At 33.3% G+C, this 17,205-nt stretch overlaps 1 protein-coding gene across 1 annotated transcript in view; it reads left to right on the forward strand.

The window, feature by feature from the left end:
* Positions 1–17,205, forward strand: part of adgra1b (adhesion G protein-coupled receptor A1b) — a 219,889-nt gene that overhangs the window by 165,304 nt on the left and 37,380 nt on the right. Inside the window, exons 13-14 of the mRNA XM_073834524.1 lie at positions 4,251–4,440; positions 4,736–4,944. Of these exons, the coding sequence (XP_073690625.1) occupies positions 4,251–4,440; positions 4,736–4,944 (399 nt within the window). The remainder of the gene's footprint in view (positions 1–4,250; positions 4,441–4,735; positions 4,945–17,205) is intronic.

A 17,205-nucleotide genomic window follows, 5' to 3' on the forward strand; every position in this document is an offset into this window, starting at 1 on the left:
AGAGCTGGGGGTGAAAACTTTTGAACAGAACGGAAATGTGTGCATTTTTCTTATTTAGCCTAAATATCATATTTTTTTCATTTATTACTGGCCTTCGGAAGCTACTTGCATGTTTTCCACAAGACAAAATAAATTAAATTGACGCTGATCTTCAAATTCCGAAAGGCTCTTAATGCATGGTTTTTCCTTCTGGAGCATCAGTGAGTGTTTGAACCTTCTGTAATAGTTGCATATGAGTCCCTCAGTTGTTCTCAGTGTGAAAAGATGGGTCTAAAAATCATACAGTTATTGTTAGAAAGGGTTTAAATACACAAAAATGCTAAAAAAAAAAAAAAAAGAAATTTGTGGAACCTGAAGGATTTTTCTGAAGAACAGCAGGAAGTTGAACTGTTCAGGACAAACAAGGGACTCATGAACAACTATCACTAAACAAAAAACACAGCTGTGGATCATTCAGGTAACAACACAGTATTAAGAATCAAGGGGATGTAAACTTTTGAACAGGGTCATTTTTTATAAATTAAAATATTATTTTCTCTTGTGGACTATGTATTTTTATATTTACTTAAAAAAAACCTTGTTTGGCTGCTGTCCTTGGTGCTGAATGTCGCCTTCAAAACCGCCGAACGATCCGCTTCACATGGACAAGAGAACAAACCAGACTTTTTTTCAACTGTTTGCTGTTCTTCAGAAAAATCGTTTAATTTCCCACAAATTCTTTGGTTTTCCAGCATTTGTGTGTATTTGAACCCTTTCCAACAATGACTGTATGATTTTGAGATCCATTTTTTCACACTGAGGGCAACTGAGGGACTCATATGCAACTATTACAGAAGGTTCAAACGCTCACATACTTGCCCTCAGTTGTTCTCAGCGTGAAAAAATGGATCTCAAAATCATACAGTCATTGTTGGAAAGGGTTCGAATACACAAAAATGCTGGAAAACTTGGAAAATTTGTAGAACCTGAAGGATTTTTCTGAAGAACAGCAGACAGTTTAAGTGTTCAGGACAAACAAGAGACTCATGAACAACTATCACTGAACAAAAAACACAGCTGTGGATCATTCAGGTCACAGCACAGTATTAAGAATCAAGGGGATGTAAACTTATAAATTCTGCCATTTTCAGTTGTGGACTACATGTAAACATCTATCTTAAGGTAAGTACTAAAAAAAAAAAAGCATGCATTTTGTATGATCCTTGTATGAACATTTAGCAGATTCTGAAAGGTGTATATAAACTTTTGACCTCAACTGTATGTATTATATTGAATGGCTGCTGTCCTTGGTGCTGAATGCCGCCTTCATAAACCCCTGAACAATCTGCTTCACACAGACGAGAGAACAAACAAGACATATTTTTTTCAGATACAGCAGTCAGCATTTACAATCAGGGTGAAAAGAGAGACGTCTTACAGCGACAAACTCAAATAAACGTCATTCTTGATTCCGATAAAGCGTGTGCTGTAGAGCAGTGCTGCATTGAAGAGCTGCCGGAATGTAATCGGGATGCTGCGGTGCACTCTGGGTAACGAACGCTTTCAGCTCCAGCCGTGAGTCACGTATGGAAATCGTGGCATGACTGAAGAGGCGCCTGGTTTTGTGAATGAAACTCCTCGCTGCTCGACAGACTGATTTCTCTCGCTCGCTCTCCTTCCCAGAGCAGACGAATGCTGACGGCAGGCTTTCTAAGCACAGGCGCTCATTACACATTACCTTACATCAGAGCCGCTGCTCTCCAGTCTTAAATAAGCACTGGGAATGAGCTGTAACACACTGATTTACTTCTCTATTGGCTTTTTCTTAACCTGTAACATCTAACCTCAAAATATTTTAAATATAATGGGGATTGTGCAAAGTGCTGAAAATCTTGGGTTGTTAGTGTTTATATGTGATCATTGAACACAACACCTTTCATAAGTAGCTATAAGTAGGTATATTTGTAGCAATAGCCAACAATACATTGTATGGGTCAAAATTATCGCTTTTTTTTTTCTTTTATGCCAAAAATCATTAGGATATTAAGGAAAGATCATGTGAAGAAATTTAGTAAATTTCCTACCGTAAATATATCAAAACTTAATTTTTGATTAGTAATATGCATTGCTCATTTGGACAACTTTAAAGGCGATTTTTCCTCAATATTTAGATTTTTTTTTTTTTTTTTTTTTTTTGCACCCTTAGATTGCAGATTTTCTAATAGTTGTATCTCGACCAAATATTAGCCTAAATACTATCCTAACAAACCATACATCAATTAAGAGCTTATTTATTCAGCTTTCGTTGATTCAAAATTGATCAATCAATTATAAGTGCTACTATCAAGTGATGCTATAATGAAATAAATTCTCACACAAACACATTTTTATCATATTTCATATTTTTATTATAATATTTTCATGGCATTACACAATGTTGTGAAGAAGAAAATCATGGATTATTGGTGCATATGTTCCGTAATATTATTTATTGTTTTTTATTTACCAATTTTTATTATTGATGTACTATCCAGTGATACTATTATGTATTTTTGTATTTTATTATTTATTATGATTTAATATATTTTATTTTTATTTTTTTAAAGAAAGCCATTATTAGATTTTTTTTTTATGGTACTATCCAGATACTACTGGAATGTATTATTTTATTTTATATATAATTATTATACAATTATTAATATTAATATTAATAATTATCAAAATTGTCAAATTTTTATGGGATTGCACAAAATGTTGAAAAAGAAAATCATAGGTTTTTATATTTAATTTACTTTATTGATCATAAGTGGTACTATCCAGTGATACTACTAGAATGTATTTTATTTATTTATAAATATTTTTAAATGTAGTGTAAGTGGTACTATCCAGTGATACAACTAGAATGTATTTTATTTATTTATAAATATTTTTAAATGTAGTGTAAGTGGTACTATCCAGTGATACAACTGGATTAAATAAAGAAAGAATAAAATAAAGAAGTCTCTTCTGCTCACCAAGCCCACATTTATTTGATCCAAAGTACAGCAAAAACAGTAAAATTCAGAAATATTTGTACTATTTAAAATAGCGTCATTACTCCAGTCTGTTGTATCACATGGTCCTTCAGGATTTGCTGCTCAAAAAATATATTATTATTATTATGTTTTTTTTTTTTCAGGTTTCTTTGATGAATATAAAGTTTAGAAGAACAACATTTATCTGAAATGGAAAACTTTTGTAACATTATAAATGTCTTTATCATCACTTTTGATCAATTTATAGCATCCTTGATAAATAAAAGTATTCATTTTTACTTTTTTTTCCCTTAAAAAAATATGCTGACTTCAAGCTTTTTAATGGTATGGTGCATAATGTTACAAAAGCGTTTTATTTCAGATAAATGCTGATCTTTCTATTCGTCAAAGAATCCTGAATAAAATGTTTTACTTAACTGTTTTAAACAAAGATAATAATAATAATAATAATAATAATAATAATAAAAATAAATGTTTATTAAACAGCAAATCAGCATATTAAAAATATTTCTGAAGGATCATGTGACACTGAAGACTGGAGTAATGATGCTGAAAATTCAGCTTTGATCACAGAAATAAATTACATTTTAAAATACATTCAAATAGAACACAGTTATTTTAAATAGAAAAAATATTTCAAAATTTTACTCTTTTGTTGCACATTGAATCAAATAAATGCAGGCTTGGTCTTGGTGAGCATTTGATATTGTAATTGTGTGTGTGTGTGTGTGTGTGTGTGTGTGTGTGTGTGTGTGTGTGTGTGTGTGTGTGTGTGTGTGTGTGTGTGTGTGTGTGTGTGTGTGTGTGTGTGTGTGTGTGTGTGTGTGTGTGTGTGTGTGTGTTGATCAACCACAGCTTAATCTGTTTTAAATGCCTTTGCGAAAACAGTCTCTGCATCAACATCTGCTTATCGCTTTAATCTGACCTGAGTTTTCAGAAAGCCAACAGAACATGTTTTTCCTTCGCCTTGAGCATCTGCAGCAGACACTGACATATTCCTCCAAACAGATAAAGAGGTGAAGCTCTTCTTAGGCTGCTGATGCTGATAACCCCTGTGCTTCTGTGCTGCTCTATCAGACTGCTGCTTTAAGCTGATGTTGTAGTGCTCACAATCATTTCCACCTCTGCGGCAGACCAAAGACAAGCAGAAACCCCCTGCTTCCTCCAGCACTTTCCCCTTCTCTCTCAATCAGACAGCAGCTGACACACATCTCACATGCATTTCTCCATCCGCAGAACACGGTGGCCATCGCCTCCATACATTTCCCGCTGGCTGCGCCTCGCGCTGTGGAGAACTCCACCTGTAAGCTGCAGCTGATCGTCTTCCGCAATGGAAAACTCTTTCCGTGCACGGGGAATTCGTCAAATCTTGCGGACGATGGCAAGCGCAGGAGCGTTTCGACACCAGTTGCGTTCACCAAATTAGGTAAGGCTGCGATTTCACCCATGCATTTCCTCCGTGCATGCATACATCACATAGAAGTCTTTTGCAATGCGATCGTTTGGTATTAACGTCGCATGCAATTAGTAGAAAGCATGTGCGTGCTCGCGCGGTGTTGCAACTGTTGCGTTGTAATCGTGCACGAGTTCGATTGGAATTATTTGAGTGCGCAATTTAATTTCTGAGCGTGATTGCATGCATCAGCTTCCATGTGGATGCAACACTTGAGGACTTTCCACTCGGGTCGTTACTTGACGCAATGTGTTGCTCTCCTGTGCAGATGGGTGTAGCCCCGGGAGCCCCGTGCAGCCGGTTACCGTTGCTCTCCGGCACTTCTCGTTGGGTGTAGACCCCACCGCGGCATACTGGGATTTTGACCTGCTGGATGGACACGGCGGCTGGCGCGCGGAAGGCTGCCACATAACGGGCTCCGCGCACAACACAACCACCATCCACTGCGCGCACCACAACAACCTCGCCGTGCTCATGGTAAGAGTCTCCCGCTACTCAAAGTCGGATCACAGCTGTGGTGGAGGCGCAGAGCTAAGAGAACACTCATTGTGTAAATATTAGTGTTGCAAGGGCAAATGCTGTGAGGTATGGATGGGCACACGGTGCGAATTCAATTCGGTGTACGTTTGTTTGTGTAGCAGATTATTTATTTATTTTGCAATGCGTGTCATTTCAAATAACAAGTGCATTGAGTTTGAGTATTCAAAATAACACTTTGCAAGAAATATGTGCTGGACCAGACTGCTATTGGAGTATCTGTCTTAATATGGAAGTGAAAGCAATCAAGCAAGAATCCTCTAATGCCGACTTTGCACTGTAAAGCCAGCTCAGAAGCGGCTTATGTACCAAATAAATAGTTCAAATAACAAGTGCATTGAGTTTGAGTTTTCAAAATAACACTTTAGTTAAAAAATGTGCAAGAAAATTGTGCTGACTGCTATTGGAGTATCTGTCGTAATATGGAAGTGAAAGCAATCAAGCAAGAATCCTTTAATGCCGGCTCAGAAGCGGCTTATGTACCAAATAATTTGTTCAAATAACAAGTGCATTGAGTTTGAGTTTTCAAAATGACACTTTGGAAGAAATATGTGCTGGACCAGACTGCTATTGGAGTATCTGAAGCTTACACAATCAAGCAAGAATCCTGTAACGCTGACTTTGCACTGTAAAGCCGGCTCAGAAGCGGCTTAGGTACCAAATAATTTATGCTCAAATAACAAGTGCATTGAGTTTGAGTTTTCAAAATTACAAAAATGTGCAAGAAATATGTGCTGAACCAGACTGATATTGGAGTATCTGTCGTAATATAGAAGCTAAAGCAATCAAGCAAGAATCCTCTAATGCCATTATTAAAGCCGACTCAGAAGTGGCTTATGTACCAAATAATTTGTTCAAATAACAAGTGCATTGAGTTTGAGTTTTCAAAATAACACTTTGGAAGAAATATGTGCTGGACCAGACTGCTATTGGAGTATCTGTGGTAATATGGAAGTGAAAGCAATTAAGCAAGAATCCTTTAATGTCAACTTTACACTGTAAGCCGGCTCAGAAGCGACTTATGTTCAAATACCAAGTGCATTGAGTTTGAGTTTTCAAAATAACACTTTAGGTCAAAAATGTGCAAGAAATATGTGCTGGACCAGACTGCTATTGGAGTATCTGTCGTAATATGGAAGTGAAAGCAATCAAGCAACAATCAGAAGCGGCTTATGTACCGACTAAACAAGTGCACAAATAATGTCATTTAAATTATTTTAAATAATAAACTAAACATGAAAATTATTGTAATGAAAAATTATGTAATTTAAATCATTTTGGATATTAAAATATGAATCTAGAAACATGAAAGTTGTAAGTAAATGTATATTAAAAATAAGTGCACAAGTAATGTTGTTTGAATATTTTTAAATAAATAAAAAATTAAAAAGTGCATAGGTAATGTAATTTTTTAATTTAAATATTGCAATATGAATCTAGAAACATAAAAATACAAAGTTTTAAATAAAAAATTGTCACAATGGCAAAACAAAAAATATATAAAAATTAAACAATTGCACAAATTTCATTTAAATGATTTTATATATGAATCCAAACATGAGAATACAAAGTTGTAAACAACTAAATATTCAAATATGAATATAAAAACATAGTGTATAAGGTAATGACTTCAGAATTGTTTTTAATAAATTAAATGGTTAAAAAAAGCATGGTAATGCCATTTAAATAATTTATTAATATTATTCTGTGAATCTAGAAACATTCAAATACAAAGTTGTAAATACAAGTATATTAAAAATAAGTGTACAAGAATAAACTTTTGAATATATTTTTTTAGTTAACTAAATGACAAAAAATAATAATTTTAAATGTGTATGCTAATGCCATTTAAATTATTTATAAATATTAATCTATGAATCCAGAAACATGAAAATACAGAGTTGTGAATATAGGTATATTAAAAGTAAGTGTACAATAATTAATTATTTAATATTTTTAATAAATTAAATAACAAAAAAAATTGAAATCAGTGTATGCTAATGCCGTTTAAATAATTTATAAATATTATTTCTATGAATCCAGAAACATAAAAATACAAAGTTATATAAAGTTATAAATACAAGTATATTTTGAAAAAAGGGTTTTTCAATATATTTTTAATAAATAATTAAAAAAAATTTAAAAATCTAGAAGCATGAAAATACAAGGTTCTAAAAAAATAAAAATCACAAATAATAGAATGGCAATACAAAGTTGTAAATAAAAAAATAGACAAAATTAAGTGCACAAATGTTATTTAAATGATTCTAAATGCAAATCTAAAAACATGAAAAAAGTTGTAAATAAAAATGTAAAAAGGGCACATTATGTCATTTAAATAAATTTGAATAATAAAATATGAATCTAGAAACATGAAAGTTGTAAATAAGTGTGTTAAAAATAAGTGCACGAGTAATGTCATTTGAATATTTTTCAAATAAATTAAATAAATTAAAAATTTAAGAAATTAAATAAAAAATAAACGCACATAAATGCACAATAAAATGCACAAATTGTCATAATGACAACACAAAGTTTATATATATATGTGTGTGTGTGTGTGTGTGTGTGTGTGTGTGTGTGTGTGTGTGGTGTGTGTGTGTGTGTGTGTGTGTGTGTGTGTGTGTGTCACAAATAGTCATTTAAAAATTCTAAATATTAAAATATGAATCTAGAAACATGAAAGTTGTAAATAAAAGTGTATTAAAAAAAAAAAATATATATATATATATATATGGCATCTCTCCAAAGATGTAAAGCAGAATCAGAGCCGCCTCTCATAGTCAACTGTAGGATCTCAGCACTGCATGCTTCATTCCAGCTTTTTATGCTGCATTGGGTCTTTCCACAGCTTTTGGAGCAGCTTTAACTCACTCAGTAAAGGTGCTGCGTGAATCAAACAAGATCCCTCAGGATAAACTGAAATCAATTCTCAAAACAAACCGCGAATAAACGCGTCTCCGCGTCTCCAGCCGAATCTTATTTGTTTCCAAAAGGATTCTTGACTCATCCCATTAGGATTGCTTCCAATTATGATCGAAATACCAATAGAAATCCGCCAGGATTTACTCGCCTCTCGGAAAGCCCTTATACAACAACTTTTTCCTTAAAGGCGCATCGCTGGATTCGCAGGCTGCGCGTGAGATGCAGTAACTCCTGTTAAGGATATTCCTCCATCAGCTCAGGTTTTGAAAAGGACTGAAGCCGTACTAAGTGAGCAAAGCCTCAGGTAAATGAGTAATTAGCGAGGGGCACTTGTTCGCCCTCTTCGTTCTTCATGGCGAAGCGGAGCGCGGCGCTTTTACGCGCGGCTCAACGAGCGCCAGCCGCGCGTTCGTGACTCTCCGCTCGGACTCATGCTCGGGATATTTGGGATTTCACCGCGTGGAAGTGATTTGGTGTGGATTTTGAGAGCGCAATGCCAGCTGATCGTCCGTAGTGGCGTCTCACAGCCGCCGAATGTTCGCCGACGAGTGGGACTCCATCGACTGGGAGGTCAGTCCGGTGCACGATATGCATCGAAACATGACGCGAATGCTTGTGTTTTGCACGTATGATCGAATTAAAAGCTGATTATCGTGCGAAATGAAAATCCAAGTGTTTCTCAGACTGAATTGGTTTTGTGATCGATTCTGGAGACCAGAGTTGATCTCTACAGTGAATGAAACTTAAAGGAGGTGAAAACGGTGCGTCCGTTTGCATGTTGTTTATCGTTTAGCTGTGCGTGCGCGTGCATGTATGTATGTGTGTGTGTGTGTGTGTGTGTGTGTGTGTGTGTGTGTGTGAGAGAGAGAGAAATAGAGATACAGAGAGAGAGAGAGAGAGAGAGAGAGAGCTGATGCAGTCACCACACCCGCAGTCCGCAGTGTCTGAGAGAAAGACGCTTTCAAACCGTTTGCGACGCGCATTTATATCCGGAGCTGTTCGTGAACGCGAGTGCCGCGCGTTACAGTAAATCGCCGCTGCTGGCGATGGGTTTTGTGAACCTGTTGCTCGGTTTCATCAGAGCTGCAGATGATCCAGTGTCTGTTCTCCATCAGCACAGTCACTGCTGTCACTGGAAACTGACTGTGATCCTGTTAAATGCTAGGTTCTTCAGTCTTTTTCATAGTTGATGGAGACAAATTGCACTGATCTGATCTGGGATTCTAGCATCTGTCAAACGTGTATTATGTTAGGAATGTGATTTGATCATATATGTATTCAAATGTGACCCTGGACAACAAAACCAGTCATAAGGGTCACAATAAGCTGAATAAATAATCTTTCCATTGATGTATGGTTTGTTAGGATAGGACAATATTTGGCTGAGAGGCAGCTATTTGAAAATCAGGAATCTGAGGGTGCATAAAATCAAAATATTGTCAGTAGGAAATGTACAAAATATCTTGATGGAACACGATCTTTACTTAATATCCTAATGATTTTTGGCATGAAAGAAAAATTGATAATTTTGACCTATGCAATGTATTTTGGGCTATTGTTACAAATATAGCGGTGCTACTTAAGACTGGTTTTGTGGTCCAGGATCAGGGACGGACTGGGACAAAATCTCAGGCCGGGAAATCTCACACTTATCCAGGCCATCCCACACACCCACACCAAATTTTGAAACCACAGATTTTTTTTTTATATATATGGCCATCATCATCACACAAAGTTTAAATCAACTGGCTAAAATAATTAAAGGTTGTCTCTTGAACTTCCAATTTCCTTATTAGTTTGTTTAATCTCTGTCTCTCATATGTGTTTACTTTTTGTTTAATTTTCTTATCTGTCCGTACGTTACCTGTCACTTTTTCATCAACCTTGTTGCAAAACAACCACCTCATTGTAATTTGTTTTCACATAGAATAGGTCTACATCAGGGGAGTTGCTAGACCTAAAACCCCCATTACTCATATCACTTTTCTTTTTTGAAAGACAGTTGCATTTACAACACAATTAACGGCATGGATATCTGCGCGCATAGTCCTCAGTTAAACTGCATTGCTTTTAGAAGCGTTAATTTAGATGTTGCATATAGTTTAATGTCTTTATTTCGGGGACCCAGTAAAAAGGGTCTAGCAACGCCCCTGGTCTACATTTATTTTTGAAACATTTCAGTACTACATTAGGACCATGTGTTATTGTTTTAGCTTGCCTTAATGTCAAAATTAGTACAATAATAGGTACATATTGAATATCTTTTTTTTTTAATCTTACAACTGAATATGTTTTCCATTAGCATAAGTCATGTTTTACCCTAAGGAAAATTAACCGTGGTATTATTAGGCCTATGGTAAACACAGTAACCATTTTTTTAATTTATTTTTTGGGCAGATTGATTCCTATTAGTATAATCAGAGTTTTACTACAAATTCCATGGTGAAACTATATAGTGTAGCAAAAACATTGTTCATTTGTGGTTACAATGGATTAGCCAAGTAGTAACTTTAGTAACCATGGTTAATTTCCGTAAGGGTTGTGTTGAATGCCTTAGCTCCATCGTTTTAAAACGATGTGAATATTTTTTTACGGCTAAATTCCTACACTTTATAATTGTAATTATGTTAATTCGTTAATTATGCAGTACATAAACATTTGTATAAACAAAGACAAAACTACAATAGTCTATTTACAGGTGCAACTGACCTGCACTTTAAGTCCTAAACAAGACAGTTTTGTGTCTCTTCTCCACCTGGGCACTTCACTCTTGAGTCTCGTGTCCTTTTGGCGGATTCGCGGAGCGCGTGCGAGGCGAAATGCGTTGCCAGTCAAGACTAACCGATTCATGATTTATTTTATATAGTTTTATTATTGAATGGCGCATTCCGAAATAACCACTTTAGTTCATACGGCAGGCAACAAAAACAATATTAAAACAACAATATTAAAAAATAATAATAATAAAAATTGGAGGGTAGCAGGCCAAATTGGCTGCCAGGAATTCTCCCGGTTCTCCCGATGGCCAGTCCACCCCTGTCCAGTATCACATATGTGCTGTAATTTACTGTACTTTACCTGATTATCCCAGTTGAAGTCTTTTACAAGGAATCGATTACTTGCAACCATGTTTGTTTCTGACCAGAGCTAAGCTGGAGATCAGCTGCTTTCTTTGTTGCTTTCTTGCCTTTTCATAATATTCTGGCAGTTTCATATAATAGTTTGGTTTCTGAACCTGTCACTCTTCTCCCAAATTTATAGAGTAGTTCATCGATATTGTCATATTCTCCAAAAAACTGGCTAAAATGTAATTATGAATCATTTTATGATGTTTGATTCAAACCAAAACTGGTTTCTGTAATAGTTTTTGCAATGCTCAGATTTGCTTTCACAAAGTTCACAATTAAATTCTTAAAAAAAAAAAAAATAAGTGCACAAGTAATGTCATTTAAATGATTTTTAAATAATATAACATGTGACCCTGGACCAGTCATAAGGGTAAATGTTTGTTAAACTGAGATCATCTGAAAGGTTTTCTAAATAAGCTTTTATTTAATTTATGGTTTGTTAGGATAGGACAATATTTGGCAGAGATACAACTATTTGAATATCTGAAATCTGAGGGTGCAAAAAAAAAACAACTAAATATTGAGAAAATCGCCTTTTAAAGTTGTCCAAATGAAGTTCTTAGCAATGCATATTACTAATCAAAAATTAAGTTTTGATATATTTACAGTAGAAAATTTACCAAATATCTTCGTGGAACATGATCTTTACTTAATATCCTAATGATTTTTGGCATAAAAGAAAAATCAATAATTTTGACCCATACAATGTATTTTTGGCTATTGCTACAAATATACCGGTGCTACTTACTCTTAAAAATAAAGGTGCTTCACGATGCCATAGATACAACCTTTTTTGTCTAAATGGTTCCATAAAGAGCCTTTAACATCTGAAGAACCTTTCTGTTTTACAAAAGGTTCATTGTGGTGAAAGAAGGGTTTTCAGGTTATAAAAAGGTAAGAAAGAGATGGTTCTTCTATGGCATCGCTGTGAAGAACCTTTTAAAGCACCTTTATTTTTCCCAGAATGAAGTCTTTACAAGGAATCGACTACTTGCAACCATGTTTGTTTCTGACCAGCTCTAAACTGGAGATCAGCTGCTTTCTTTGCTGCTTTCTTGCCTTTTCACAATATTCTGGCAGTTTCATATCATAATTTGGTTTCTGAACCTGTTGCTCTTGTCTTAGATGCATTTTAGTGTAGATCATCAGTAGTTTTGTCATGTTATCCACAAAACTGACTAAAATGTGAAACCGTTTTGTGCTGTTAAATCTGGTTTCTGTATTATTAGTTTTTGCAATGCTCAGACTTGCTTTCATATCATATTTTTACACTAAGCAAATGCTTACACTTAAAAAAAGCCGAATAAGGCTTGAATAAAAGAAAAGAATGAATAAGCTTTCAGTTGGTGTATTTGTTAGGATAGGACAACATTTGGCCGAGATACAAATGAAAATCTTTGAAAATCTGCAAAAAAATCAAAATATTGAGAAAATCGTTGTCCAAATGAAGTTCTTAGCAATGCATATTACTAATCAAAAATTAGGTTTTGATATATTTACTGTACAAATATCTTCGTGGAACATGTTCTTAATATCCTAATGATTTTTGGCATAGAAGAAAAATCAATAATTTTGACCCATGCAATGTATTTTTGCTACTTCGCTCCCTATTTTGAACATAGACGTGAAAATGCACTATTCAAAGTTAAATATTTATAATTCATGAATGAATACGTTTTGTAATATGAGTTTGATGTAACATTTCCATGGTAAAGCAATGCCTGATTTTAAAATGGTTTTCAAAGGATGAATTTTAAGATTTCAACTGATATATAATTTCTTATGATTTCTAAAGCATGATAAGGAAAAAGGCGACAGAGTATTTTTGTGAAAAAGGTCAGAACTTCTGTTATGATGTATGTTTTGAGGTAAACATGTTATAAATTAATCTATTACTTTTCCTAAATAATTTGTAACACAAAACAGTGGTAAAATATCTAAGATATCTAATATAATAAGTGTCTTAAACCTTCCCAATGATATCCCAACTGAAGTCTTTACAAGGAATTGATTGCTTGCAACCATGTTTGTTATCTTGTTAAACTTCTTTTTCATACAGTTGATGGAAAACAAATTGCACTGATCTGATCTGGGATTCTGGCATCTATCAAATGTGCATCGTATTATGTGATGTGATTAATCATATATGCATTTATAAGTGCTGTAATTTACTGTACTTTACCTGATTTCTAAAGTCTTTACAATGAATCAGTTAGTTGCAACCATGTTTGTTTCTGACCAGAGCTAACAGCTGCTTATTTGTTTGCATGCTTTGGTTGTTGCTCTTAGATGTATTTTTAGTGTACAGTAGATCATCAGTAGTTTTGTCATGTTATCCACAAAACTGGCTAAACAGTGAACTTGTGAAACAGTTTTGTGTTGTTTGCATACAAATTTATTACATTTAAATCTGATTTCTGTGATATTAGTTTTGGCAATGCTCAGACTTGTGTTTATATCATATTTTTACACTTAGCAAACACTTACACTTAAATTGAATAAGTGCACAAATAATTTAAAGAGATACATCATCTAAAATTAAATACGTGCACAAATGTAATTTAAATTATTTTTAAATATTGTAATATGTGATCCTAGACCACAAAACCAGTCGTAAGGGTTTATTTATACATGCATCTAAATGCTGAATAAATACGCTTTCAATAGGTGTATGGTTTGTTAGGATAGGACAACATTTGGAGATACAACTATTTAAAAATCTGCAAAAAAAAAAAATCTAAATATTGAGAAAATCGCCTTTTAAAGTTGTCCAAATTAAGTTGTTAGCAATTTGTTAGCAATGCATATTACTAATCAAAAATTAGGTTTTGATATATTTATTGTAGGAAATTTACAAAATATCTTAGTGGAACATGATCTTAATATCCTAATGATTTTTGGCATAAAAAAAAGAAAAATCAAACATTTTGACCAATACAATGTATTTTTGCTACCTACTTTGAATATAGACTTGAAAATGCACTATTTAAAGTTTTATTTTTATAATTCATGAACGAAAACTTTTTATAATATGTTTTTGTTGTAAAATTTCTATATGGTTACATAATTTTAGACATACATCATCTAAAAGCTAAGTAAAGAAGCTTTCCATTGATGTATGGTCTGTTAGGATAGGACAACATTTGGCTGAGATACAACTATTTGATAATCTGCAAAAAAAAAAAAAAAATCAAAATATTGAGAAAATCGCCTTTTAAAGTTGTCCAAATTAAGTTGTTAGCAATGCATATTACAATCAATATTAGCACTAATCAGGTGCTGTACTTTACCTAATTTTCCTAGTTGAAGTCTTCATTGCTTGGAACCATGTTTGTTTCTGACCAGATCTAACATGCTTTCCTGCTTTTTCACAATAGTATTGGAAAACTGGCAGCTTCATATCATAATTGGGTTTGTTCTCCTAGATGTGTTTTTTTTTAGTGTAGTTTTTCATATTTTCCACACAATTGGCTAAAAAATAATTGTGAATAAAAATGATTGCATTAGTTGATCCATTATCACAAACATTTACAGTATTGTGAATATATTGATTATTGATTATTTGATTATTTAACCAGAGCATCAGTATTCAATATTCATAAAATCCAAACAAGCCTTTACTTAATCAAGCTAGTTAAAGAATAAGCATCTGATGATTAAATACGTTGAACTGCTTAAATTATTTTGCAGACTAAATACTGTGGCCATAATTGCATTTACCTGAGCTGCATTTAAAATAATGTCATTTTTAAATATATTTTTAAAAAAATATAACAGTATATTAATTTAGAAACATGAAATAGAAAAGGTAAAAATGTAAAATATTAAAGAATTAAATTAAGTTTTGATATATTTATGGTAATCTTTACTTAATATCCTAATGATTTTTGGCATTAAAAAAAGATTATTTTGCCCAATACAATGTATTTTTGGCTATTGCTACAAATATACCCGTGCTACTTAAGACTAGTTTTGTGGTCCAGGGTCACATATGAGCTGTAATTTACTGTACTTTATCTGATTAGATGTACTTTTAGTGTAGATCATCAGTATTTTTGTCAGTATTTTTATTCAAAATGTAATTGTGGAACAGTTTTGTGCTGTTTGCAAAATTATTTAATTTAAATCTGTTTTCTGTAATAGTTTTTGCAATGCACTTGCTTTTATATCATATTTTTACACTTAACTTACGTTAAATAAGTGCACAAATAATTTCATTTAAATTATTTTTAAATATTATGATATGTGACCCTGAACCACAAAACCAGTCATAAGGGTCAATTATTATAATAGTTTTGAATAAATAAGCTTTCCACTAATGTATGGTTTGTTATTTTAAAATCTGCAATCTGAGGGTGCAAAAAAATCAAATATTGAGAAAATCACCTTTAAAGTTGTCCAAATGAAGTTCTTAGCAATGCATATTATTAATCAAAAAATAGGTTTTGATAGATTTATTGTAGGAAACTTACAAAATATCTTCATGGAACATGATCTTTACTTGATATCCTAATGATTTTTGGCATTAAAAATAGATTATTTTGACCAATACAATGTATTTTTGCTACTGTATTTTCGGTCGCATGTATGTATTTATGTGCTGTAATTTACACTCTTAAAAATAAAGGTGCTTCACGATGCCATAGAAGAATCTTTTTTGTCTAAATGGTTCCATAAAGAACCTTTAACATCTGAAGAACCTTTCTGTTTCACAAAAGGTTCTTTGTGGTGAAAGAAGGTTCTTCAGATTATAAAAAGGTAAGAAAGAGATGGTCCTTTGACTGAACTTTTGACTGAATGGTTCTTTGTGGAACCAAAAATGGTTCTTCTATGGCATCGCTGTGAAGAACCTTTTAAGGCACCTTTATTTTAAAGAGTGCAGTTTTGTGGAGAATATGACAAAACTACTGATGATCTACACTAAATATACATCTGGGAGAAGAGCAACAGGTTCACAAACCCAATTATGATATGAAACAGTCAGAATATTGTGAAAAAGTAGCTGATCTCCAGCTTAGATCTGGTCAGAAACAAACATGGTTGCAAGCAATCGATTCCTTGTAAAGACTTCACTCTGGGAAAATCAGGTACACTCTTAAAAATAAAGGTGCTTTAAACGGTTCTTCACAGTGATGCCATAGATAGAAGAACCTTTTTTGGTTCCACAAAGAACCGTTCAGTCAAAACTTCTGTAAAGAACATCTCTTTCTTACCTTTTTATAATCTGAAGAACCTTCATTTGCCGCAAAGAACCTTTTGTGAAACAGAAAGGTTCTTCAGATGATTAAGGTTCTTTATGGAACCATTTAGACAAAAAAGGTTCTTCTGTGGAATCGTGAAGCACCTTTATTTTTAAGAGTGTTTATAATGAATCGATTACTTGCAACTATGTTTGTTTCTGCTTTCTGTCTTATTTTTTTTTGCCTTTTCACATTATTCTGGCAATTTCATATCATAATTTGGTTTCCCAGATGTATTTTTGGTGTAGTTTTGTCATATTCTCTACAAAACTCTACAAAATGTTTTTTTTTTTTAGTCATTTTGTGCTGTTCTAATACACTCTAATTCTGTAGTTTTTACAATGCTCAGACTTGCTTTCATATCATATTTATACACTAGTTTAGAGTAAAGTCTTTAAAAGGATTGCTTTCTTGCCTTTTCACAATATTCTGTCAGTTTCATTGTAATTTGGTTTTGTGAACTTGTTGCTGTAGAGCTTTCCTTGTTGAAGTCTTTATTGCTTGGAACCATGTTTGTTTCTGACCAGATCTAACACCAGCTGCTTTCTTTCTTGCTTGTTGTTGTTTTCTTGCTTTTTCACAATAGTATTGGAAAATTGGCAGCTTCATATCATAATTGGGTTTCTGAACATGTCTTCTCCCAGATGTTTTTTGTGTAGTTTTGTCATATTCTCCACACAACTGGCTAAAATATAACTTTGAATAAAAATGATGCATAAAAATTATTCACAAGAAAAGGGAAAAAATAAGGGAAAGAAGGCTACTCATTTATTTTAAATTATTATTATTATTATTATTTTTTTTGACAATGAATGTTAGTTCCCAGCATGCATATGTGAGTTTGAGTTATATTGTTACCTTAATATTTTTAAAGCATATCATACAATTTATACAGTATAATTTTTAAA

The sequence above is a fragment of the Garra rufa genome, chromosome 2 (genome assembly GCF_049309525.1).
Source record: "Garra rufa chromosome 2, GarRuf1.0, whole genome shotgun sequence".
Taxonomy (NCBI): domain Eukaryota; kingdom Metazoa; phylum Chordata; class Actinopteri; order Cypriniformes; family Cyprinidae; genus Garra; species Garra rufa.